The sequence below is a fragment of the Crinia signifera genome, chromosome 6 (genome assembly GCF_055691185.1).
Source record: "Crinia signifera chromosome 6, ASM5569118v1, whole genome shotgun sequence".
Classification (NCBI taxonomy): domain Eukaryota; kingdom Metazoa; phylum Chordata; class Amphibia; order Anura; family Myobatrachidae; genus Crinia; species Crinia signifera.
The window spans coordinates 127,606,258-127,633,066 of NC_139222.1; the positions used below are offsets into that span (position 1 = coordinate 127,606,258).

At 45.4% G+C, this 26,809-nt stretch overlaps 1 protein-coding gene across 1 annotated transcript in view; it reads right to left on the reverse strand.

Moving 5' to 3' along the window:
• Nucleotides 1-26,809, reverse strand: part of NPEPPS (aminopeptidase puromycin sensitive) — a 75,908-nt gene that overhangs the window by 23,190 nt on the left and 25,909 nt on the right. Inside the window, exons 3-8 of the mRNA XM_083147113.1 lie at nucleotides 17,582-17,659; nucleotides 12,502-12,623; nucleotides 12,030-12,137; nucleotides 4,256-4,456; nucleotides 4,068-4,164; nucleotides 3,938-3,971 (exon numbers count right to left, since the gene is read on the reverse strand). Of these exons, the coding sequence (XP_083003239.1) occupies nucleotides 3,938-3,971; nucleotides 4,068-4,164; nucleotides 4,256-4,456; nucleotides 12,030-12,137; nucleotides 12,502-12,623; nucleotides 17,582-17,659 (640 nt within the window). The remainder of the gene's footprint in view (nucleotides 1-3,937; nucleotides 3,972-4,067; nucleotides 4,165-4,255; nucleotides 4,457-12,029; nucleotides 12,138-12,501; nucleotides 12,624-17,581; nucleotides 17,660-26,809) is intronic.

Sequence of the window (26,809 nt, forward strand, 5' to 3'; positions counted from 1 at the left end):
TGATAGTAGGCATCTTTTAGGTCCAGGGACACCATGAAGTCCCCCTTTCTTATTCCTGCCGTAATGGTTCTCATGGTCTCCATACGAAACTTCCTCACTATTAAGAATCGATTCAGTCTTTTCAGATCTATAATAGTTCTGAACCCCCCCGTATTCTTCTCTACGAGGAACAAATTGGAGTACATCCCTTTCCCCCACTGGTTCCTTGGCACCGTCTCCACTGCTTCTATGGACAGTAAATTGGTTAGAATTTTCTCTAACTCTCTTGACTCTAGTGCCGACCTGGGTTTTCTTGACCTCTGGAAAAAATCTGTAGTGGGAGTCTGGTTGAATTCCAAAGAATAACCCTCTCGAATTATCCTCTGTACCCATCTGTCCTGAATTGAAATGTCCCATACCTGTGGAAACTGGGCCAGACGGGCTCCCACCGGGGGAAATAGCTGGTTGTCATTGTCTTCCACCTCTCCTATAATTCTGCCGAAAGGACTGTCTGGAGCTGGAAAAGGAGCCTCTCTGACTGTACGGCCTACCCGGCCTGTATGCTTTGGCATCTCTAAAGTTTTGCTTGTAGGTACTTGGATACGGGAATTTATTCCTTTTATCCTGGGGAAGCTTTAGGGACTTGCCCCCCGTGAGCCTGTGAATCAGGGCATCTAGCTTGGTGCCAAAGAGAAATGATCCTTCAAACGGTAACGAGACCAGACGGTTTTTAGAATGAGAATCAGCTGACCAGGATCGCAACCATAGAGCCCTCCTTGCTGCTACCCCTGCTGCCATAGATCTGGCCGCAAAGGAGGTCACATCTAAAGACATTTCACAAAGAAATTCAACAGCCCTTTGAATCACTTCTAGATTCTTCATGATGTACTGTCTAGAGATCTTCTCCTCTAAGTCCGTATGAAGTGTAGTACACCACATCCTCACCGCCCTTGTAACTGAGGCCATCGCTACCCCTGACTTCAGGGATACCGCTGTGGAAAGGTGCACTTTCTTCAATGAACCTTCCATTCTTCGATCCATTGGATCCCGGAATGAGGCTCCATCTTCCAATGGTAATGTAGTGCGTGAAGTCACCTCTGCCACTGCGGCATCTATCTTGGGTATACCACACCACTTAAGACATTCCTCATCCTTTATAGGATACATTTTATCAATACGGAATAACTTTCCTTGTTTCTTTTCCAAATTTGACCATTCCTTCACAATAGTCTCCTTCATAACACGATGAACCGGGAAGGAACGACCCTTCTTGGATCTGTCCTCAAATAATAAATCGTCCCCTTCTATGGGTGTGACAGTCTCTTTATAATTCATCGATTTATAAATATGTTTCAGCACATATTCTACTGTTTCAAAATTGAATACTCTATTATCCTCTTTAATCTCCCCTGGTTCATCAGAGCCATCTTTAAATTCCTCCCCATCATCAGAGGTATCATTTCCTTCATACTCCAATTCTGCCTGGTCTCTTGTTCTCTTAGACCCTTGGTGTTCATCCTCTTTAGCCACAAAGGATTTTTTCATCCAGTCCATCAATTTCTCCAGCATTATAGACTGATTATCAGGGGCTTCCGGCTGTGGTTCACAGCTCTCACATATAGTTTTGTCAAGTGCAGCATCAATCACTCTATCACAAGCCATGCAGCGTATTTCTGTATGCTTCTTCTTAGCAACTTTTTTCTTTGGTTCAGAAGGCACACTATAACAACAATAAAAAACCCCTATTACTAATCTGAAATAAAATTTTCTAAAACTCCCTATCACAAAAACGTATAAGGCTCACCTCACAGGGGCACTGTTTCCTCTACTGGGGGAAGGCAGATCCATCTCACAACACCACTATCTGCAGCAACATAAAAAACCCATAAGGTATGTATACACACACTGCGTTTTACAGATGCTGATAGCAGAAGTAACCCATCGTCCTACCTTACAGCCGCTTTGTCAGAACTCCCCTGCTGCTGCTTTGCCTCACAGCAGACACTGACATTCTGCCTCTTTTATTCAAGCAGAGCGCGCTGGAAGCGTGCAAACGCCGCCCGGCGTACCGGAAGTGCGCGATAGCGCAAAGGAACATGGGACCTGTAGTTTCTGCGCGTACTGCCGAAACCGGAAGTACGCGGCAGGAAGACGCGACGCAAGGGATTCTGGCTCCTGTAGTCCAATCCCGGCGTCCGCGCTTGTAGCTCACGCTGGAGTTTAACAACTTTCTCCTCTCAGTCAGCAATCCCTGCCGGAGAGTGCACACGCTGCAAGCGCTAGTGCTGGTGCTATGAAGGAGAGAGGAGCTACAGACGCCCGCTACTGTACTCCTGATGGCATGGACAGGCACCCTATTAAGGGTCACGCTCCCAAGCTGCAACCCCCTGAGTGATCCCTGTATCTAAAAGGTGAGCCAAAAATAAAAGTAACCTTCCTGCCTTAACTAACAAGGAGACAGGAAAAAAAGACACCAGGAGAGGGGAGGAGCAGGGATATATACCCAAGGGGGAGGAGCCTGGGAAAAAAGTAACCTGTCTAACTCAAGGAAAGGGGCGATATCCCAATGTGATGGCTGCCATGGGATCGTAGAAGAAAAAGGGGCTACAAAAGCTATCACTGTAGTATATTACAGTGATGGACCTTTACACTATGCAAGTGGTTCCTAAACTTTTCTGAATCACGGCACCCAGAATTATCTGTCGCGGCACCACTAGGCCAACAGTTTATTATTGAGAAAATGTAGAAAAAAAATATAGGTACTTGTGTATTATCACGGCGCCCCCGATATTAAGTCACACGACTTTTGATCGCATCGCATGGCATACACCCGATGCACAGCGATGCGATTTAAAATTGTATAAGCCCCCTATACGATTTAAAATTGTATAAGCACCCTAATGGGCGCTTACAACGTTAAATGCACCCCCAGTATGAACGCCAACCCGAAGCGTGGCGAGCGCAGCGAGCCCGCGAGGGGCGGCGGTACGCATCCTCCGACCTTTTCATACCCCCATTATCCACGTCGGCGTGGAGTTGACTTCATATAGTGTGGCGAGCGCAGCGAGCCACCGAGCCCGAAGCTTGGAGAGCGCAGTGAGCCCAGTGAGGGGACGCGTATTACTTTACATGTATTCCGCGTACGCTCGCCATGCTTCAGGCTCGCCACGCTATATAAAATCAACTACACGCCGACGTGGATAGTGGGAGTATGAAAAGGTCGGAGGACGCGTACCGCTGCGCTCGCCACGCTTCGGGTTCACGTTCATAGTGGGGGTGGCGTGGGGGTGCATTTAACATTGTAAGCCCCCATTAGGGTGCTTATACAATTTAAAATCGCATCGCATTGTATGCCATATACAATGCTATACAATTTTAACTTTGTATGACATCGGTGGAAATCTCGTCGCATCGCATGCCTTATGGTCTGCGATGCGATGGGCGCCGTGATAGTACACAAGTACCAAAAAATATTAATAGTAAATGGTCTTCATCATTGGGATTAATTATGTGGCAAGGGACAAGATTTGCTTCTGTTTGTACACATTTTATGATTAGCAGCAACATCAGTGGTTTTGCCTATTACAATTACATAAATAATTGAATTGATCCAGGACCACTAATCCAAGGTACCCCCCTGCAAGTGTTCCGAGGCACCCCAGCTTGTCACAGCAAACCGCTGCACTATGCGCAGCATCATTGCTTCAATCCTTCAAAGTTTCATGTTATTGTTCTCTCAAGAAACAAAATATACAGTAAATGCAAATATGAAGTCTTATGGGTGCTCACTCTTTAACCTGAGCTCACTAACCCTAACCCCAAAACCAGTAGAGATAATGACAAAGGTACTTATATTTTAGTTGGGTGCCCACATACCCCCACTATCCATGTCGGCATGGAGTTGACTTTACATAGTGTGGCGAGCGACCAACTAACATAAGTACCATGGCAAACATACCTGTAAGTAACCAGTCCCCAGTTTTCCATGGCTCCTGTGAAGAAAAAAAAAAAAAAAAAATAATGAGGGATGGAAGTACACCAAAGACAGGCTGACACTTGTACAGCAGGCCAGTCAGTGGAAACTTTACCAGCTGCAAAATCTGCAATGGCGATTAGATCAATCTTGGGAAGAGGGTAGGGCACATTGAAGTAATCCTTATAGAAAGGCAGAGTTTTAGCAGCAACCTAAAATAAGAGATACATATAAGAAGTTAGAGGGAAACAATATCTGAAGTAATAAATATATGCATACACATGGACTCAAACTGTAATTTACCTCCAAAGCAAACTTTCCCTGCTCCGCTTTGCCAACTGGAGTATAAACACGAACCAGCACACCGTCAGCAGAGCGGGTTTCCACAAAGTCATACTCTCCCACCACAAAGGCCACAAGGTAGGTTGACATTACAGGACTGCGTGCAAACTTCACCTCCACTAAGCTGTCATCATCAGGGTATGGCTTGCGCTCAATAAGATTCTGTACAATGAAAAAGAAGCAGACGTGATAGATCAGGGCTTCTGCACTCAGCCCACGTAACTGGAACACATAGGGGTCTGTGAATGCAGCTGCACACATTAGCAGATAGCAACACATGGCAATAACTAGCCAATTAGCGCATGAGGACAGTATTAAGGGTTCGGACCAGACAATAACAGTTTGTGATCATTCATTTTACTTATGGGTCATCATGGTTTTATGGCTTTATTTAAGAATGTAGGGGCAGATATATTAAGCTTGGTTACCCCTGGAAAGTGTTAACGCACCAGTCAATCCACTCCATACTTTCATTTTTCAAACACAGCTGATTGGCTAGTATGTTATCACCTTCCACTTTATCAGGCTTAATACATCTACCACTTAGAGCAATATCTGAGGTTCTGGAATAAATGGATTGAAATAGATAAAAAACCAAAACAGATATTTGTACATTCCATTAAAATGTACTCCAACCCTAGGAGTCAGAGCTCTGAAAAAATACAACCCATTCCTCCTCTTTGTCTCTACCTACCCCTATTTCTCTTGCTTCCTGGCATCACTGTACAAATAGTCCAATAAACCACATTAATGAGTGGGCTGGTCTCTCTACTACCTGAAGAAAGAGGAATAAGGGTTAAATATAAACTTCCCTTTTCTCAGATAGTAGGGGGATACAGGGCGTGTGGTCCTAAAAATTCCTCAAAACATGAACAGCCACTTGGAAGATGCTCCTAAGAAACTCTCCCAATTGATGCTAAGTCTGTTTTCAAAAATATGGAGATCATATGAAGGAAAGACAACAAGTAATTACTTTGCAAATGTGAGCCAAAACCACCCAATTACATCTCACTAGAGGACTAATCACCACAGCGGTATCTGGTCTTGAGGGCAGAATCTGCCATTTAATAGAACTCTAACCAAAGTACAACCCAAAACCCCTCAGCGGGAAAATATAGCAATTGAAACATGAAAAAGCCATACAGTAGAATCTTTGGACTAGAATGGTTAGGATTTCCAAACTATGACACATACTATGGTCTGAAAAACTGGCTCCGAAACACTTCCACATTCCATTAATGCCAGTTCTGTCAGGCTCAGACAGGAAATATGACTGGGCACAGATGTCTACCTATTGTGATATTAACTGAGAAGAGCAAATCATGTCCTGGGAAAAGCGATGCACTAAATTAAAGGCCAATTTTACAGTAAGCTATGGGTAATAAATCACAAGCTATCTAGATTGGGACGGATCTCTGACCTTTTTAAGATACTAGATTATGGACCCCGATAACGTAGGTGCTATCATTTGGAGCTGGCAAGCAAAAAGGGATTGTGAAATACCAGAAAGTAATGAACGTTTAGATGATCTTCCCATACAGGGATGTTAAGGAAAACATCCTTGATATCTAGGAATGCAGAAACTAACCTTCCCTCAAGGCCCCAACTGAAGCAATTCCATCCTGAAGAAATTTATTGATTGCCTTCAAATCAAATAACTCTCCATGGAAAAATGGGTAATGGTCCGAAAACACTGTAAAATAATAGTGGTTGAATTTGCCAAATCCACTTGATCAATGCCTTAACAAGCTTGTCTGGAAGAAAAACTGAATTACTTTATAACAGGGAATCTATGCTCCTACGGGTCAAAGGTTACTGATGGTCTGAACTAGGGAGATAGTTAGGAGTTTCAAGCACTCAAACCCTTCACGGAGCATTGGCAAGCGGGAAATCTATTCGGCAGACTCAGAGAGGGAATAAAAAATAGCGATGTTCAAATACTGTGCAAAAAAGCAACCCACACAAGTATCCGTGTAAATGTTCACCTGACACAGCTGTAATTATACTGCAAAACTAAAAGTCTGGAATCTTATATAGATGTGTGTTTAATATTAAACCAGAAAGGATAATGCAGCCGTCTTTCTGAAATAAAATCTCAGTTCTCCTGATCATGTTCCTTGTCCTCAGGTTAGCTGTATGCCAACCTTTTTTTAGAACAGTTTTAACATCTTCAGTAGTTTGTCTCTTCCACAAACATGCAATATTCAAAAAAATGTTTGTGTAGGAGCTGCCATGACAATAATAAAAAAAAATGTCCTTGTTTTATGAAGGTAATGCTCCCAACATACAAGGTATAAAACAAGGGGCTGGAATCTATCAGATCACTTGGGTGAAACCAGTTCTAGAAGGTATACAGATAAAGATTGTGGGGGGTATTCAATGTGTAGGGCTCGACCGCCATGACCCTGTCCCATTCTCTGCCAGCTCAACCGAGAACATGCAGGCGGGATTCAATGTCCCGTCTGCAGTGGGAAGAAAAGGGATGTGGCTGCGAGTTGCGGCTAGGAAGAGGCGAGCTGCAGCCGGCAGCTCGTCACTTCCCGGCCATTCTCGGCAGAACGAGCCCGACAGCTTGTGAAGTCGGGCTCATTCTGCCGAGAAACCCTGCTCAATGCTGTCGGGGAAGACAGCATTAAATAGGGCACAGCGGATATCTCCCCTGTAGGGAGATGGTTGCCGGCGATTGAACACCCCCCTGCATGTGGTACATGATTAAGTCCAAATTTTTTGTTTAAAAAAAAAAAAAAAAGAGAGACTGTTGCTTTATCCTTTCTCTGTAAGGGAGCAGACTAACCCTGGCTTATACAAGAGTATACAGGCCCACTAGCAGCTGCTAGTAGAATTGCTACTCAAGCACCGAAGTCCCTACTTTTGGTATTTCTCTCTTGCATTCCCTCTGGCTTAGGCACTGCATAATCCAGCAATTCCCAACCTTGGTCCTCAAGACATATGAAAAAGTCCACATTTCAGGGCTATCCATGCTTGATCACCGGTGACTTAAGGCCCCCATACACTATGCGATTTTCGGCCGATTTCATCCGATTTCGGCCCTTTGGGCCGATAAATCGGATGAAATCGGCCGAAAATCGCATGTGTTTGACATCTGATCTGATGCGCGTTCCCGTGCTCATCAGATTGGATCAGGTGGTCGTACCTGCAGAACATAAGATATATCGGAATCTGAGCCATCGTGGGTGCTTTTTAGCACCCACGATGTTTCAGATGCGATATATCTATATGTAGCACTCTGGGTACCTCCTTCAGGTGCGCGGCCATCCTCCAACCCCTCAGTGACAGTAGCAGCAGCCGGCGTCACAGGAAGGGGCAGGCGCGATTGGAGGGAAGAGGGCAGAGGGCGGCAGTGACACACTCTTCCCTGCTTCAATCTGGAATGACAGAGCCCGGACTCTCCCTCTCCCCTGCTGCTGAATATAAGAACGGGCTGTAGAGCCCCCACCCCTCCCTTTCTTCTGAATGTCCGCACTCTGCACAGGCTGTAGAGCGGACCTCTCCCCTGCTGCTGGACGAATGACACCGTGGGCAGCAGAGCCCGGACCCCCCCCCCCCCCCTCCCCCTTTCCCCAGCTCGTATAAAACTAAATAAACTTTGGCTTGTGAGGAGAAGTGCCAGACAGTGGTCTGTTATCTAGTACTAGGAGACGGACACAGTATATGTGTCAGTGTGCATTAGACATTCACAGGTCTCTGCTGCTAGTGGTTATGCTGTCTGTTCTGTTGTAATACTGGAGGTGCAATCTTCAGTTGCACACCTTTGTTTCATATAAGACCACCCTAAAAGGACATATAGAATATTTAATGGAGCAGATGATACCAGCGTACAGACGTTGCAGGATGTTGCTCTATACGGGAAGCGAGACGATCGACATATACATCCATCCGACAGGCAGAACATGGACACCTGTATATGTGTGTAAATATATATATATATATATATATATATATATATATATATATATATATATATATATATATATATATATATATATATATATATATATATATACACACATACATTGTATGTATATATATATATATATATATATATATATATCCGTGGTGCATCACTCCAATAATGGGAGCAAAATGTTAATACTGTAACAAACTAACAGTTCCCTCCAGATGACAGCAGCGCTGTTGCTATGTATAGTTCGAGTGGCGGCGGCGCTGTACAAAAAGACTGCAGGCATGGAGTATAAGCCAACGTTTCAGAGCCAAGTGGCCCCTTTATCAAGGTGCAGAGCGAATCAAAAGTCTCTGATATAAATACGTGAGTGAGTTGTTCGTGTCTCCCGCTGCGGAACCATGCTTGGTGTCTTTTTGTACGAGTGACGACACCCCCCGAACTACATATACATATACCGCCATTCTCCTTTCTTCAGAACAGTAAAGGTGGGTACACACGGGGGCAATATTGGCTGAAATCACTGGCAATATGGTCGCTGAGCGACCATATTGCCAGTGATTTGGAGTGCTGCTGGCGATAAATCGCCAGCTGCGCGCTCCCGTGTGCACTCCCTAATGGTCGCAGGAGCATGCAGCTTCCCCCGGTGCTGAGCAGGAGGTCAGTGGAGAAAAGCGGCAGAAGGATTCCCTTCTGCTGCTGCTCCCTCCCCCCTTCTCCGCTGCTGCTCCCTCCCTCCTCCGTTCGGGTCTCTCTCCTCCCCGCCGTGTGATAGCAGCAGCGTCTGCTGCTCCCTCCCTCCTACGTTTGGGTCTCTCTCCTCCCCGCCGCGTGATAGCAGCAGCGTCTGCTGCTCCCTCCCTCCTCCGTTCGGGTCTCTCTCCCCCTTCCCACCGTGTGATAGCAGCAAGCAGACGCTGCTGCTCCCCCCGCCCCCTGACAGTAGCAGTGTCTCCTTTTCATCGCTGATGAAAAGGAGACACTGAGCAATATGATTCCTGGCAATATATTGCTAGCAATATATCGCTAGCAATCATATTGCACCATGTGTACACAGCATAATACCTGCAAGGTATAGCACTGTTCAGGCCACTCCCTACAGCCATCCCATCAGATAAATCTGATGGCACATCCAATTTGCGTCAGATAAATCACGTGATTAATCACATGTGATAAATCATATGTGATTTATCTGACACAAATTTGATGTTAAACATGGCACATCAAGTGTCAAATTGTATGTAGGTCTCCTGGGAAGCTGCCGGGGAAATTCAAGGGAAATCAGATGCAATTTTACAGGTCAGATAAATCTCATAGTGTATGGGGGCCTTTAGATTATAAAATCTAAATGATTGAAACTGTGCTGAAGCCTTGACATCTCTAAAACCTGGACTGTTCATTAATAATGTATGGCAATGCTCTAAAATCAAAAAGTACTGGAACAAAAACACCATGGGCCAAATGTAATCGGGAGTGAAAATCAGAAAGTGAGAGAATTTGGGAGATTTTTTCATTTTCTTTAAAGCTGCTATCAAATACATGGCAAAATCAACCCAATTGCCGCTTTAAATAAAAAAAAATGGAAAAAATCTCTCAAAATCTCTCACTTTGATTCTCGCACCCTGTTACATATGTCCACACAACTTTAAAAAAAAAAAATAATAATTTTTTTTAGTTGCTTACAAATTTTACTATCTCGTCCCCCCACCAAATACACTTGTACTATATAACCCTTTTTTACAGATACTGAACGCTTTACCCAGAAAGTAAATTCTATATACATGGATTTCTAAAAACCTGCCATCCCTAGAATAACTGAACACTATCTTAAAAGGTCCCCTATTTTGATAGACGCACCATTGATTGTTATTGAAAAAGGAGTTTTTAGATTTAATGCAAAGCGGAAATTCTGTCTCTATTATGTGCCAGCAGAAACTTCTGCTCAGATCATGAAAGTCCATGTCAGCTTTCCAACTAAGCACAGATAGTCACTTTTATATCAGATCATGAAAGTATTCCAAAAATATCCACCTGATCGTTAGAACGCAAGATCACGTGATTAAACCTTTAGCATATTATACTAATGCAGCGGTTCTCAAACTGTGGGTCCTGACCCCAAAACATGTCCTGACCTTATCAGCATGGGGTCATCATTCCATGTTAGGTACCATCAGGATGATGACGTTGCTAATCTCAGTCAGTGATTCTAGGAGTCTGAAAAATCTGTTGAATTGTCTGTTATATTAGATTCTTCCCATCAGTTTGTGCCTCCACAATGCTGTCATGTATGTGCTGTCTGCTGACTACATCTGATGACCTTCTGCAGTAACTTGCTGGGGTCCTGCCATTAATTTTATTGTCTGATGGTGTCCCCGAGCAAAATAGTTTGAGGACCCCGGTTCAAATGCATTTAAAAATGTAGAACAGACATAGACGTGTGACACTTTTCAATTTACCCCCTTATTTTTCACTTACTTTTATATTCTCTATTTACCCTAATTTCAAAATAAATCAAACTGATTCAATATGTTCATTCATCACTTTTTATTTACTCTTCAGAACGGACAATGCATTCTTTTACAAATTCATAGGTCATTAGTACTAGGTTTTTTTATGACACCCAATGCTGATGTACTGTTTTCTTTGACAATATGTAACAATCATTTCATGACCTGTTTTTTTCGATTCAATAAAATGGTTTAAAACACACACACACACACACACACACACACACACACACAAACAAACACCCCCCAGGACTTTAGGGTGCCTTGAGACCAGAGGTTGAGAATGCCTAGCCTTAAGGGTCCCATTGTGTGACAGCAGTCTGACACTGCAGACCAAAGCAGAGAGGGAAGCCATGTAAGAGTTTTTTGGGGTCTAATTACTAGGCCTGGGCAGTGATAAATTTGACTGAAATAAAGTACCAACCAACCAGCTCCTAACTGCCAAATTACAGCCCGTCGGGTAGATGTATTATAGTGGACTGGATAGTAACACTATAGCTTATACTGCTTCACTCCCCGACAGCAAACCCTGCCAGTCCCCCCACAGCGCATGAGCTTAGTGCGGACACTGTGTCCCAACCCAGGCCAGCACCACTGTGCATGCACAAAATCTAGCAAGCGTCACAATATCTCACAAGCCCAGCAGCCCCCACAACATCAGACTGTGGCAGTGATGGCCATTAACGACACCTGCATTTTTATTTTTCTGTCAAAAGTGAAAGCCGTAGGTGTCGGAATGGGTAGTACCACCAATTGTTCATATGTTGGCTGCACATAGGCAAGCTTTATTATCGTAGCACTGATAATGACAGGGGTGTCTCATGGGGCGAGACACCCCTGTCATTATCAGCATCATTGAACACACATCTCCACAATACAGAAAGAAAAGGACTCCTGCAACAGAGGCAGGCAGATGCAGTTGATAATATAACGAATCCCTTGCCACGCTTCACACGGCACTGGAGGATGTTGTTGAAATAGTTTGTTTTAAAAAATAAATGTCAGCCAATAACGCATTCCATAGAAGCTGCCGGGAAAAGTAGTGAGGACTACTTAATATACAAGTTTCTGACAAAACAGATTAATGACTTTACCTGACTGAACTGAGCACAGACATTAAAAAAACCATCATCCAATCAAAGCAATACAAAAGGAGATTGTTTGATTGTTTCATAACTCTTCAAGTGGTTAGCTTAAAATAGTTGTAAATGCAAAAACAAAAAAACTGGGTGTAAATGGAGCGTAAAGAATTTAAAATTGCATGCATAATAGTGTTTGAGAAGGACTCAAGCAGTGAAAATCTTACCATGTTTGATAAAGCTACTCTGTCCTTCGGGACAATCAGAATAACATCAAAGGTTGCTTTGATTGCAGGCTCATCCCAGCAGGGGAAAGCTCTCCGTGCATCTGTGGCCTGTAACAGACAACAGATGTGTTCTACATCACTTACTGTAAATGATAAGAAATACAACTACTAACACTTTCCACAGAAAACGCATAGCTAGAAGCAGGTCTAAAGCAGAGCTCAGACGTAAGCTGATGGCTCTCATGGGGGTCCCAGGTGGTCATACTGAATGTGTACCATTACTTCACTTCTAGTAACCAATACAGATGGTCTCTATAATGCTGTATATTTACATTGTCCTAACCAGGCTATACTAGAAAGCTATGGGTTTAGACTTCCATATTGTGCAAACAAGGTCCACCTGTGAGACCTGTACAAAAAATCATGATGTCAACCACTGCTGTAATATAGGAGAAAGTCCATGTATTCTTACCTCAAACTGAGTGACTGCAGCATAGCGTACCTCCCCAGAAGCTGTGGCATATTTACTTCGATAGAAACCTTTCATTTTATCATTCAGCTCCCCAACAAAATCAATCTTCAACGTTCCAAAGCCTACACATTAAAAATGAATACATCTAAAGCTCAGGCAAAGTACATAAATGTAGCGCTGGTACAGATCATGTATTAGCAGATAGGTAGAAATGGAGTCACCAAGAGCTAAGATTGATCAGTGTATCAGAGCTAACAGGAATAAAAGATCCAACTTGACCAACTGTAATACTGCCTAGCTAGTTACCATATGGTAACCTCATATGGATGTCAAGTACAGCAGTTTCTAAAATTTCTGAAATAAAAATATTGGGGCAGATGTATTAAGCCTTAAGAAGAGATAAATGCCAGGGTGATAAGGAGAGATAAACGTGCAGCCAATCAGCTCCTTACTGACTTTTTTCAAACACAGGCTGTAACATGACAGTTAGCAGGTGATTGGCTGGACGTTTAAATCTCCTTATCACCCTTGGATTTATCTCTTGTTAAAGCTTAATACATCTGCCCTATTATCTTTTACAAGGTCTGCACTGCACCAAACATGTAGGTTGGGGCCCTCTGTCTGGGTTTCCAAGTACAGGGTAGTTATAAACTAGAGCTGCTATAGTTAGATGGTGGGTAGGGGGCGGACATGGCCGATGCACAGCATGCCCTGTGGGGTGCAACTGGCCATCTGTCCCTTTGATCGCCAGTGTGTATGCAATGCTGAGTGTCTCCCGCCGACTGTACAACAATAGCAAACTGCCCGGCTTCTTCTCTGCCAGGTGCTTCACTACTATTATTAAGAACACTTGTCCCTGAAGAAGCCTCTCCCCATTAGCTGGCAGAAACTAGTTCGCTATTAACCAGGTTCCAAATGCAGTACCTGATGTCTAGGACATGAAAAATCAGGTACCCACAGCATCGTATGGGCCACACTAGCAGCAGGAACCTGAAACAATGTGCGGGCAATTACAAACAATGTAAAAATGCAAGCAACTGGGCAAAGTCATGCTGCAATGTAGCCGGGACAGATGTAAATAAAGAGATTTGGGTGGGGTGTGTTCAAACAGAAATCTAAATTGCAGTGATAAAATAAAGCTGTTGAAAATGTGTTGCTAAATGCAGAAGCAGGCAGTATTTGCCCTGCATAGAAACAATATAAATGCATTTGCTCCCCGTGGTGTATCCCAGAAAAAATAACTTGCTTTTCTGCTTTACTGAATGTTGCTTAAGGATCGGAGGGCATACACACTTCCTACTGACATCTAAACGTAACAAAGCAACTCCAGGGATTGAACACATACACAGGGGCCTTATTCTAGTTCACTCTTAGGGTAGTATTCAATGCTCCCGATTCACCGGGTTTTTTCTGCGAATCGGGCTGTTTTCACTCCTTGCAGTGAATCTTTCACTGAAAATCAGATTTAACCTATTCAATGTTCACCGAAAGCTAACAGTGAATGCCGGCCAGTTCTCCGTTTCATGCTCGCTGCAATTCGCTGGTGTATTTCAATGGGATTCGCCGAGAGTGTATTCCCAATGCTAGGATGGAGAACTGCTTTCAGCATGATTTTCGCCATGATTCACCGTTTTGCATTCAACATCTTTTTTTGATGAACTGTTATGTGTACTTTTAAAATAAATGTGTTCTTTTCTTTTTATATCAAAAAATCAGTTTTAATTTTATTTGAAGGGTCTTATTTTTCTGCATTACAAGCACCTCTACTATATTTAGAATTTTTTGATTTATTTTTACCCCTTTGCGAACTGACAGCCAGCTGAGCAGCGTCGGGGGAGGGGGTTTGAGGGATGTGGGGGACATCAGCTGACATTGGAAGGCAATGTAACATGCAATGTGCAGGCAAGAGACCGAGGTCTGCGGGAAGGGGAGAGAGTCGGTACAGGGGGAGAGAGTCGGTACAGGAGGAGAGATCGGTCCAGCAGCAGCAACGACTCCGGCAGCCCCAGCGCAGTGATAGCAGATGTCCACGCTGGGGCTGCTGGAGGCGGAGGACTGCTACTGGACCCGTCCCCGTCTTCAGGCTGTGCGGGGGGGGGCTCCCGGCAGCATCAGCACGCTCCCCCGCTGTGACTCTGCTCCATCCCCATCAGTAGCAGTGTAGCCGCAGAAGCAGGGGAGAGAGAGCCGGGACACTGCCTGTGTGATCAGTAGGGAGACTGCTCCAGCAGCAGCAGACTTCTGGCTCTGGCAGCCCCAGCGCAGTTACAGCAGATGTCATTACTGGCGCTGCTGGAGCCGTAGGTCTGCTACTGCTGCTGGACCCGTCCCAGTCTTTAGGCCATGGGTCCTCAAACTGCGGCCCTCCAGATGTTGTGAAACTACAATTCCCAGCATGCCTTGCCACAGTTTTAACACTCCCTTATAGGAAAACTGTGGCAAGGCATGCTGGGATTTGTAGTTTCACCACATCTGGAGGGCCGCAGTTTGAGGACCCATGCTTTAGGCTGTGCGGCGGCATCAGCACGCTCCCCTGCCGGGACTCCGCTCCATCCCCAGCTGTGGCAGTGTAGCTGCAGCAGCAGGGGAGAGCCGGGACCGGAATTCGCCACAGGGGATAATTTTTGCAGTCAGGGGCAGCGAGCCCCTGACGCATTGAATTGTAATGGACTGGCGGCGAATTGTGGAGGTCAGTGAATCACGGCGAGCGCATGGCGAATCTAAAACAGGATTTGCAGCCATGCGCTCACCGGAGCATTGAATAACCCCCTTAGAGGCAAATTCCTTCTCAGATGGACAAAACCATGTGCACTGCAGGGGGCAGATGTAACAGGTGCAGATAGAATTAGATTTGGGCGAGTTATTTTGTTTCGGTGCAGGTAAAATACTGACTGCTTTATTTATACACTGCAATATAGATCTCACTGAGGAAAAACCCCACCCAAATCTAATTCTATCTGCACGTTATATCTGCCCCACCTGCAGTGCACATGGTTTTGTCCATCTGAGAAGGAATTTGCCTCTAAGAGTGAACTGGAATAAGGCCCCATATGAGGATGTGTAAGTGACATTACTGTATGTGTAGAAGAACACTACTAATTTGGGGCATGATGTGAAATGGGCATTATTGTGTGGTATGTGTATAAGGCAACTATCCTGTGTGGTGTATTGTATATAAAGGGGCACTACCGAATATGTGAATAACTGACCCTTCTGTGTGAAGTAATGTGAATAAGGTTGCACTAGTATGCCATAATTTTAACTGAGTGCGCTATTGTGTGGCCTTACCCCATGAAATCACACCTTTGTGTGTCCATATTTTAAGTATTGGGGGGGGGGTGTACAAATGCCCTTTTTGGTACAGGGAACCATAATGTCTAGTTACGACTCTAGTGATTTGCCATGATATGTTTAACACAGAGAGACAGTCGGGTAGGTCAGAGACAGGTGGAGAGTCAGGCAGCAAATATTAGGATAGAAGGAACCAGAAACAGAGCACAGGGAAAGCCGGAAACAGGGGGTATGGGTCAGACTCAAAGTTCGATCTTGTGTCGACCAGGCTTAGGTCAACACTAGAAATAGATCAACATGGCTAAGGTTGACACAAGCATTAGGTCAACAATGTCAGACGATTGTCATGATTTTTTTTACACTTTTTTGTCCCGAAAGTCGACATGGACACAGTCTAAGTGTACCATGTCCCCTTGCATGGCCTGCTACGCTCGCCATGCGTCAGGCACACTATTATATTCTCCCACCATGCCAGTGGATGGTAGGGTATGAAATACCACCTGTCGGCACATCAGCTCAAGCATGTAAACTTTTTTTTTACCGTCGACCCTCCCATTGTCAACCTAATGCTTATGTCAACCTATTTCAGGAGGAGCACACTGAAAGAGCACTGGATAGCATTAAAGCTTAATGAGCCTATACTTTGGGCAGTATTCAATGTGAAAAATTCTCTGTGCATGGCGATAGATTTTTTTCTCTCGCCATGCACTCGCCCTGTTCCGGAGGGCTCGCTGCCACTCCTGCTCCCACTATTCAATGTGGTTAAGACTCGCCGCCACTCGCGGCGAGTCTTAACCCCTGCAGCAAACGAGCGTCCGCAGCAGGGAGCTGGCAGGGAGCCGGGGGACGGTGGCAGCCAGGGAGATTAAAGTCTCCGTGGCTGTCGCAGAACATATGTGGAGGGGAGGGGAGGTGGGCTCCCCGGGATTCAGGCAGTACAAGCTGCCCCCCCTATAGCCAGCGGGGGACCCAGTATTCACTGCACCCAATCGTGCATATGTAATGATCGGATGCAGTGAATATATGAATATCTAATGAGCGACTAGAGAGCTCCGGCCCCCTGCTGGCTACTCTGTAAAAAAAAAAAAAAAAAAAAATTTAAAAAATATTTTTTTTAATTAAATATATATTCATGTGCTATAAGAACATGAATAAAAATAACATGCCCCTTCACAGAAAAAAAATCCTGATTTTTTTACACCAAAATTAAAAAAAAAAAACCTTTTAGTTTAAAAGTTCACATTCCAGTTCTCCATGAAAAGATGGAGAATTGCTACACGGAGAGACACGGCGAAAATCACTTAAAAAGACGGCGAAAATATCACATTGAATAGGGTGGTTCACTTTTAGAGAGCAAAATGCTCCTTCCAACGCGAATACAGCACAAACTCACCATAAAACAAGGCAAATTTTTCTCATTGAATACTGGCCTCTGACACTGTTCAGTGACATCCTTTTATAGGAGATTTAAGATTTGGACCAAATGTGATGTCACATTGGGTGCGTTTGTCCCTTTAAATTCTGACACAGAGCAGCATGGGCATCCATGTAGAAGCTGTGGCTGCCTGTGTACGGAGCACCCAGCAGAGGGGATCCAGGAGCAAAAACCTCAGCAGAAGGCAATGAGAGACTCCCTATCAGCCACCTACCAGGACCCCAGCACTGCTGGAACTGGCTAGTGAAGCGCTGACACAAAGCTGACATAGCAATCAGAACAAACAATGGAATGGAGCATACTAGCTTTTCAAGTAGGAATGTGCCAACATTTATATTTCACTTTTTAACTTACCCTTTTGCAAAGTGCTGGGAAAGGAGAGAGTCACTTTTTCATCTTCGTTCTGATAGTTAAACCCAGTGGCATGAATTTCTGCAATGAGAGCAAAAAAGATTTTTATACAAAACCTAAAGAGTCAATACATCAATACTACTAAACACTAGTCTCTGGATATAATGTGTTTGCATTTCCCTTTATGCCCTCTGTCATACAAGTACACGGTCTGTTCTCTGCAAGGCCCCAGGGAACAATCATCAAGACAAATTTAGTTTTAACAAATTAAAAGGCAGAACCATGAAATTAAATACGCATTTAGCACTGCTGATCTGCAAAAGAACAAGTGTACTAATATTGCTTATTACAGTGCAAGATTAGGTAGTCCATTTACAAGGGAACAGAGTGCTTACATATATACGGAAATAATATCATGCTCAAAGGCAATCCCCATAGTGTACAAGTCTCTAGACAATAATTGCATCAGAAATAAATTTGACAAACATTAAATAATTGCACCCACTAGCGTGGATTAATAGAATGAATCTTAACAGTAAGTACAGAGTCATTTGCTAGCAAAATAACCTGCAGGAACAGTGGACACTAGTATGTGGCATCAAAATCAGGGTACAGATCATACCTGGCACACAACCTCAGACTCGTGCGAGAATGATATTACAGACATTCTGCTAAAAAAAAATGGAGTGGCATTAACTTTACAAATCGATTACATCAGTGATTCCCAAATTTTTTCCAATCACGGCAACCCCTAGAGTATTAGAAACTTTTTAGTGGCAACCCTAGGACAAAAGTTTTTTATTGGAGTACTTTAGAAAAAAAAAAAATTAATTAAAAGAAAGTTGGGTTAATATGTCATCCTTCTAATCAGTTACATGGTGAGGGACAGGATTCGCTTGTTTGTCACATTTTATGATTGGAAGCCACCAGCACGGTTTTTGCCTAATACCGTACATTGATTATAAATGCTTTGAATTGATCCTGAACCACCAACCCAAGGCACCCCTGCAAGTGCTCTAGGGTGCGGTAGCACATTTTGGGAGATCACTGGATTACATAAAATCTTCCATAACAAAAAGTTTTGCACGGGCTTGGTAATGTCACAATAGTTATGCACTGCTTACATATAAACCTAATAAATTCCTTTCCCTACAAAACAATATCTTTCCCTGCAATAGCATACTTGCATGTACTGTATGTGATTTGTAGGCTAAGAACAAATTTGCAACAAAGAAGAAAACTTTGCAACAAAGTACAAGACCTATTTACAAAGTACAAGAACGGGATTTTACAAAGTAAAGGCCCATACACACTAGGTGATTTTCAGCTGAAAAATTGCCTAGTTTGTATGCCCCAGCAATGCCCGACTAGAGATGATGCGCACTCTTGCATCATCGCTAGCAAGGGGGGCCGTCGGCTGGTTTTACCAGCATGTTTGGCAGTGATGGCTCATTTTTCAATCATCATCACTTGTAGGGCGACATTTACATGGAGATAAACCGTTGGTGGACAGCAAAAACCAGCGATCGTAAATAAACGCACCATTATTTATTGAATACATCCTGTATTTATAGGTCACTAACCAAGCTAATTATGTAAACCCAGCTCATTATGTAAATTGCCTTTTTAATGAAAGATTTTTAGCAAAGTCTTTTACCTCCTGAAAATCTCTTGCTCTTTGGGAAAAAAGCTCAGTGTGTATGCACGACTTTAGTGAAAGATATATCAGAGATTTTGTGAAAATCCTTGAAAATAAAAAATCTCCTAGTGTGTATGGGCCTTTAGTTATGAGAATGGCTGAATTAGGCATTAAGGCCCATACACACTGGGCAACTTTGAGCTGAAAGCCGCTCAAAACAGCAAGTTGAAAATCAACCACTCCTGCCCAAACACTGGAAAACAGATAAATTAAATGGCTTTAACCAATTTGCCTTAATGGTCATTGTCTTTTCCAGTGTCTAGGAGCAAATATTCCTTCCCATATGCTTCCATACTTAACCAGATTTTTTTTTTCTCCTACCGCAGCAGGGGACACTGCAGTACTGACGTATGAGATAGAGTGGGTGCATAGGAGGAGTCGGCACTTAAGTGAAAATTTCGTCTGTGGCTGGCTCCTCCCCCCTCTATCTCCCTCCAGACACCAGTCTTAAAAAAGTGCCGGAGGAGTCGGTATCCTCGGCAAGGTCTCCTCAGGAGACTAGGTTTTTATTTGTGTTTTTTATTTTGTGATTCGGTTTTTAGTGACACAGGCATCCCTGAACAGGGTGCCTGCTTCGTGGGAGGCTCTGGAGGGTCTGGTCGGTACTGCGTGCAGCTACCTTCCAGTACCCAGCCACCGGAGCATCGGCTCCGGGGACCCGCCGCAGCTGCTTGCGGCTAGCATTACGGGTCCACGGCGGTTTCCCCCTCATCCAGAGCGAGGTGCGTTGCACCATACAGGGGGCGGCCAGAGAGAGGGCGCTGGCCGGGCAGCATCGTCGCGACGTCAGCGCGACGATGACGTCATCAGTCTCCGGCGGGCGCGGGAAGAGGTGGCTTGTGGGAGGTACTTCTTCCGCGCGGACGCCATTGGGAGAGGTGACTGCTGCTATTGAGAGGTTCTGCAGGCTGGTTTACTTTCCGGCAGTCTTCATTTCAGCGCTGTCCTCAGTTTTCTACAGGGGTACTGTAAGTAGCGGAGGTGTTTTACACACACACACACGCATTGGGAGGGTTTGTGGCTCCTCTCTCCCTGTTTGACACCCAGACTCTAGGCTTTCTCTTTTGGGAGACTGGTCTCTAAGGAGTGTTTTTTGTGTTGTGTGTGTCTGTGGGTGAGCCTGTGTGTCTATATATATATATACTGGGTCACCTGTACAGTTATGGCTGGAAAGGGTACTTCTTCCAAGGCAGCTGTTAAGCTGTATGCTTGTAAGAGCTGCAAGGGGCAATATACTCAGCACATGAAGGGTGTTTCACTCTGTGCTCCCTGCTATGATTTATCAAAGGCTTCTGCAGCTGTCCCTCAGACTCCTCAGTCTGCTGTGGATCCTATTCACAGTGTGTTAGCTAATCTTACTGCTGAATTAGTGGCCTCTAGGAAGGACAGGGAGTTGATGCAGTCTCAGCTTTCTAGCATGGCTGCAGCAGAGCCTGTTTGGGCCAGGACACTTATTTCTTCTGTGGACTCTCTGTCTCAGTCGCTGGCTAGCACGTCACAGAGGATGCCTACTTCACAGGCAGCTGCCAAGAGGAAGGCAGGGGTGTCCTTGGCTATCCCTCAGCATTCAGATGATGATGATGGGCTAGAGGATTTAGAGGATGGTGAGTATGTAACGCCACAGGTTCAGGAATCTCCTCAGGAGTTTTTGGATGAAGAGGACGCTCAGGGAGTGGACGGCCTTATCAGGGCCGTTAGGTCTACTTTAAATCTAGAAGAGACACGGGCTCCGCCTCAGATTTCTATCTTTGGTCGGGTACAGAAGACGCCAGTGTATTTTCCAGACTCGGCTGAGCTGGATAACCCGCTGTTAGATATATGGAAAGTTCCGGATAAGAAATTTCAAATTTCTTCTCGCATTAAATCTCTCTATCCCTTCTCCCCTGAATCCAGGGAAAAATGGGAGGCTCCGCCTTCGCCAGATGTGTCTCTTTCTAGGCTTTCAAAGAAGTCGACTCTTCCAGTGCCGGGGGCAGTCGGCTTGAAGGAGGCGCCAGATCGGCGGTTAGATACTACCTTAAAAACTATTTTCTCCACAGCGGGGGTTTTGTTGAGACCAGCGCTGGCCTCTGCCTGGGTGGCCCGGGCCATGGAGGTATGGGCTTCTCAGCTGGTGTCTGGTTTGGAGCAGGACAGTCCTAAGGAGGATTTATTGTCCTTGGCTGAGTTTATCAGGGATGCTTCCACTTATATAGGGGAAGCGTCTGCTGACGTAGCGTCTCTTGGAGCTAAGGTTTCGGCTTCAGCGGTTGTGGCCAGGAGGGCCGTTTGGTTGCGGCCGTGGCAGGCTGAGGCTGAAATTAAAAAGGCGGTCGAGGCTCTGCCTTTTTCAGGTGATGTGTTGTTTGGTGCGGAACTGGACAAACTTATCGCCCAGGCTACGGGGGGTAAGTCTGCATTTTTACCTTCCGCAGCTCCGCCTCCTAAGCGCCAGTTTGTGGCGCCTTCCTTTCGGGCCTTTCGTGGTCCATCAGGTTTCAGAGGTAAGACAAGAGGGGGCTTCTCTTCTTTCAGAGGCCGTAGAGGAAGAGGTGCCAGAGTGGCCCCTGCGGCACCCGCCACTGCCCGCAGGCCAGATCCCAAGGCCACTGACAAACCAGTGGCATGACGGTCTCGCAGCCCACGTGGGGGATTCCATTGTGGGCGCGCGTCTGTTGCAGTTTGCAGAAATCTGGAGGTCCCACTGCAGGGATGCATGGGTTCTGGACAGCATTTCCCAGGGATACAAACTGCAATTCACATCGACCCCCCCCTCAAGATTTTTTCGGATAGGTTTGCCAAGGAAAGAGTAGGAAAGTCAGGCTCTGCGTGGATCCATCCAGGGTCTTTTAGACGCAAGAGTAGTGGTTTTAGTCCCGCCCTCACAGCAGGGCAGAGGGTTCTATTCCAGCGTCTTTGTGGTGCCCAAGCCGGACGGCTCGGTGCGGCCTATCCTGAATTTAAAGGATTTAAACCTCCATGTCTGTTATCAGCGGTTCAAGATGGAGTCCATTCGGTCCGTGGTGGCGTCCCTAGAAAAGGGAGAATTCTTGATGTCGTTAGACATCAAGGATGCTTACCTGCACATGCCAATTTGGGAACCCCATCAGTGTTTTCTGAGGTTTGCAATAGACGATTGCCATTACCAGTTTCAGGCTCTTCCTTTTGGCCTGTCTTCGGCTCCCAGAGTCTTTACAAAGATCATGGCATGTATGATTGCAGCTCTCAGGCTCCAAGGAATAACAGTTATTCCGTATTTGGACGATTTGCTAATCAAAGCGCCAAGTCGGGAGAAACTGGTAGAGCACGCCATGGTAGCTTGCAAATTCTTGATAGACCATGGTTGGATTCTAAATCTCAAAAAGTCTCATCTAACACCGTCAAGGAAATTAAAGTTCCTGGGACTCATTTTGGATACAGAAAACGAGACGTCTCGCTTCCTTTGGACAAGGTGCGAGCAATTCAAAAGATGGTGAGACTCGTTTTGTCTTTACGAAGGGTGTCAGCGCACACTTGCACGCGTTTACTGGGAATGATGGTAGCCTCTTTCGAGGCTCTACCATATGGTCATTTTCACACAAGGACCTTTCAAGAAAATCTTCTGTCCCAGTGGTCGGGATCCCACTTGGAGATCCACAAGAGAATCCTTCTTTCAAGGGAAACGCGTCTGTCTCTGAACTGGTGGCTGTCAACTTCTCATCTTTTGAAGGGCCGAAGTTTCAGACCATGCATTTGGGCTATTCGACGATGGATGCCAGCCTGAGAGGTTGGGGAGCTGTGACCCAAGGTTATACTTTTCAGGGCCGTTGGTCTGTCCAGGAGGCCAAGTTATCGATCAACATTCTGGAGCTCAGGGCCATCAGGTTGGCACTCCTCCAGGCCCAGGACCTGCTCAAGGGTCTGCCAATAATGATCCAGTCCGACAATGCGACCGCGGTTGCTTATATAAACCGTCAGGGCGGGACGAAGAGCAGGGCAGCAATGAAGGAGGTTCGTCCAATTTTGCAATGGGCAGAAGCTTATGCGTCAAATCTCACAGCAGTCTTCCTGCCGGGAGTGGAGAACTGGCAGGCGGATTACCTAAGTCGCCAGGATTTCCATCCAGGAGAATGGACCCTAAATCCGGAAGTTTTCCAGCTCATCACGCGGCGCTGGGGGACGCCTCAGATCGACTTGATGGCGTCCAGACTGAATCACCAACTTCCTCTTTACTGTGCCAGATCGAGAGATCCGGGAGCCTGGGCAGTGGATGCATTCTCGATTCACTGGAATTTCGACCTCATCTACATCTTTCCTCCGTTTCCCTTGTTAGCACAGGTACTCAAACAGATAAAAAGAGGGTCAGCTTCAGCGATATTAATAGCCCCAGATTGGCCGAGAAGGGCTTGGTATTCGGACTTGAAGCTTCTTCAGGCCGACGTTCCGTGGCGTCTTCCTCTCAGGGAGGATCTGTTGCAGCAAGGACCGTTCGACTACCCAGGCTTGACGCAGCTACGTTTGACGGCGTGGCTGTTGAAGCCGACCTGTTAAAAAGGCGGGGTGTTCCAGTGACAGTAATTCCCACCATGCTCAGGGCTAGGAAGGAGGTAACTTCCAAGCATTATCACCGTATTTGGAAATCTTATGTGGCATGGTGTCAGAGGAAGAAGGTGGAGAGAGCGGTTTTTCAGCTACCTCGCCTTTTGGAATTTCTTCAGGCAGGGCTGGATAAGGGCCTTCGGTTAGGTTCTATTAAGGTCCAAATTTCCGCCTTGTCTGTATTTTTCAACAGAAAATTGGCACTCATTTCGGAGGTGCAGACCTTTTTGAAGGGAGCTTTACGGTTGCAGTCTCCATATGTTCCTCCGACTGAGCCTTGGGATTTGGGGCTCCTGTTGGAGTTTCTCAAATCTGAGTCTTTTGAACCGCTGGATTCAGTAGATTTGAAATGGTTAACATGGAAGACTCTGATGCTCTTGGCATTGGCGTCAGCCAGGAGAGTGTCAGAGCTGGGGGCTCTGCTTTGCCATCCTCCGTTTTTGGTTTTTCACAGAGACCGTGCAGAGCTAAGGACTAATCCTAAATTCCTTCCCAAGGTAGTCTCTTCCTTTCACGTGAACCAGCCGATCGTGGTTCCGGCCTTGGCTGGGTCTTCTGAAAGTTTGGATGTTGTAAGAGCTTTACGCATCTATGTGGATAGGACTGCTTCTTTTCGGAAGACGGAATCTTTATTTGTTTTGTTTGGGGCAGAAAAGAAGGGTTGGCCAGCGTCGAAGCAGACTCTGGCCAGGTGGTTGTGCCTTACTATTAAGGAGGCGTATGCAAAAGCATGCATTCAGGTTCCTCCGAATGTTTCTGCCCATTCTACCAGATCGGTCAGTACTTCCTGGGCGGCTGCCAGGGGAGTATCACTGACTCAGGTTTGTAGAGCCGCCACTTGGGTAGGCTCCAACACCTTTGCTAGGTTTTACAAGTTTGATAGGTTTGCCAGGGAAGATTCTTCCTTTGGCAGAGCTGTCTTACAGGATCCTCAGCGCTCGCCCTCCCGGGTGTAGTGGCTTTGGTATCATCTCATACGTCAGTACTGCAGTGTCCCCTGCTGCGGTAGGAGAAATAAGGAATTTGGTACTTACCGATAATTCCCTTTCTCCGAGGCAGCAGGGGACACTGCACGCCCGCCCAGCGCTTTGGTTCTTTTTTAGCAGTACCGTTCCTGCCATGATTGTTTGGGGGTCCTGCTAGTTCTGTATTTTGACAGATTGAATTATTTATCTGTATTGTTTGGTTTCATGAATGCATGTCTGTTGGTTGAAGGGTTTACCTAATATTTTTGGTTTACAGTCTGTGGTTCTACTTTGCCTGTCCCCTTCCTCTCTCGGTCACGTTTTTTAAGACTGGTGTCTGGAGGGAGATAGAGGGGGGAGGAGCCAGCCACAGACGAAATTTTCACTTAAGTGCCGACTCCTCCTATGCACCCACTCTATCTCATACGTCAGTACTGCAGTGTCCCCTGCTGCCTCGGAGAAAGGGAATTATCGGTAAGTACCAAATTCCTTATTTCTCTCCCGAAAGATTGGACAGATAAATCTGTAGGTGTGTATCCAGCTTTATGGCGTGTAAACACGGTGAGATGTGCCGTGCGATGCGATCAGATCGCACGGCATGCATTCGATGGCATACAATTTTGACTGTATAGTGCAGATATGCACTATATAGTCAAGGCAGCCATGACTTTCTGCCGTGCGATACGGGAGCGCGCATCGGGATCACAAGGGTTAAATCCCTTGCGATCTGCGAGCGATACCGATGCGATTCTGATTATATACCATTACACTCTTCATGTAGTCACAGGCAGTTCTCATGTTGCACTGGAAAACCTAATCTGTGTGGTATTGAACAAGCACATGGCAGAGGAGGGAGGGAAGTGTGTATGTGTGTGTATGTGTGTGTATGTGTGTCAAAACCACTGCTGGCAATGACAGCTAAAGAACAGCAGACTATGCAGCCAAGGTACAGTATAAGCGTGCACAGCTGGTAGTAGGATGTAAAGATAATGGGCCAGATGTACTAAGCTTGAAAAGTGATAAAATGGAGTGATAAACCACCAGCCAATCAGATCCTATCTGCCATGTCACAAGCTGTGTTTGAAAAAATTACAGGTAGGAGCTGATTGGCTGGTGCGTTTTCGCTCTCAATTTTATCACTTTTCAAGCTTAGTACATCTCGCCCAATGTGAGACAGGTGCCTGGCACTAAAATATGCAGGCTATTAGAAGTATTTAACTTTTAAGTGCTGGCAGTAAGCTATACAGCAAATGAGGTGTATTTGGCAGTGCAATATAAGTGGTAAGCTGTGAAGTACAGAGCCAGCCCAGGCACAGTAATAGCAACATACATACATACATACATACATAACAGGTGTGTAACATTCGTAAAGAGTGGTGAACGAGCCAAGTCGAGCGTTGTAGATTTATGACGGTACTTACTGCATTACTGCTGTCCAGTATAATGCGCTATATGCGGCCTGCAAGGGTAAGCACGTCTGTCATGTTAGTTTAATGTACTGAACATTTTACATTAACATGCCCAAGCCATTTGGCAGCCTTCCAAGAAATGTAGTTGCAAGTTCAGACTTGTAATGTGCTGGACTAAAGGATATGCAGAGAAAAGGTCCCCATAACCATACACATAATGAAAAAGATCTGTTAGGAGCCATTTGAACTGTTTTTTTTTTTTTTTGGTTTGTTTATTTTAATTAAACTGTAATGATTGCTCCATTAGGTGCTTTTCATCTTTACATACAGTGTGCCCCAAAAGGTGTGTGCTAGGTTATATCCACGATAAGCAGCGATGAGACAGGAGAGCCACTGAGTACCATCGCTCCACAGAGGGTGTAGGCCTGGAATCTGCAGCATGCAGACACACAACATTCATCCCTCCTCCCCCAGCATTAACGATATAAACCCAGCTTAGCCTTGCTCTCTGGCATGGCCAAAAAGCTCCATTAGTGCATTTGTCTCCTTAATAACATGATGCCCTTATGGCTTGTGAATTATGGAGTCATCCAGTTAAAAA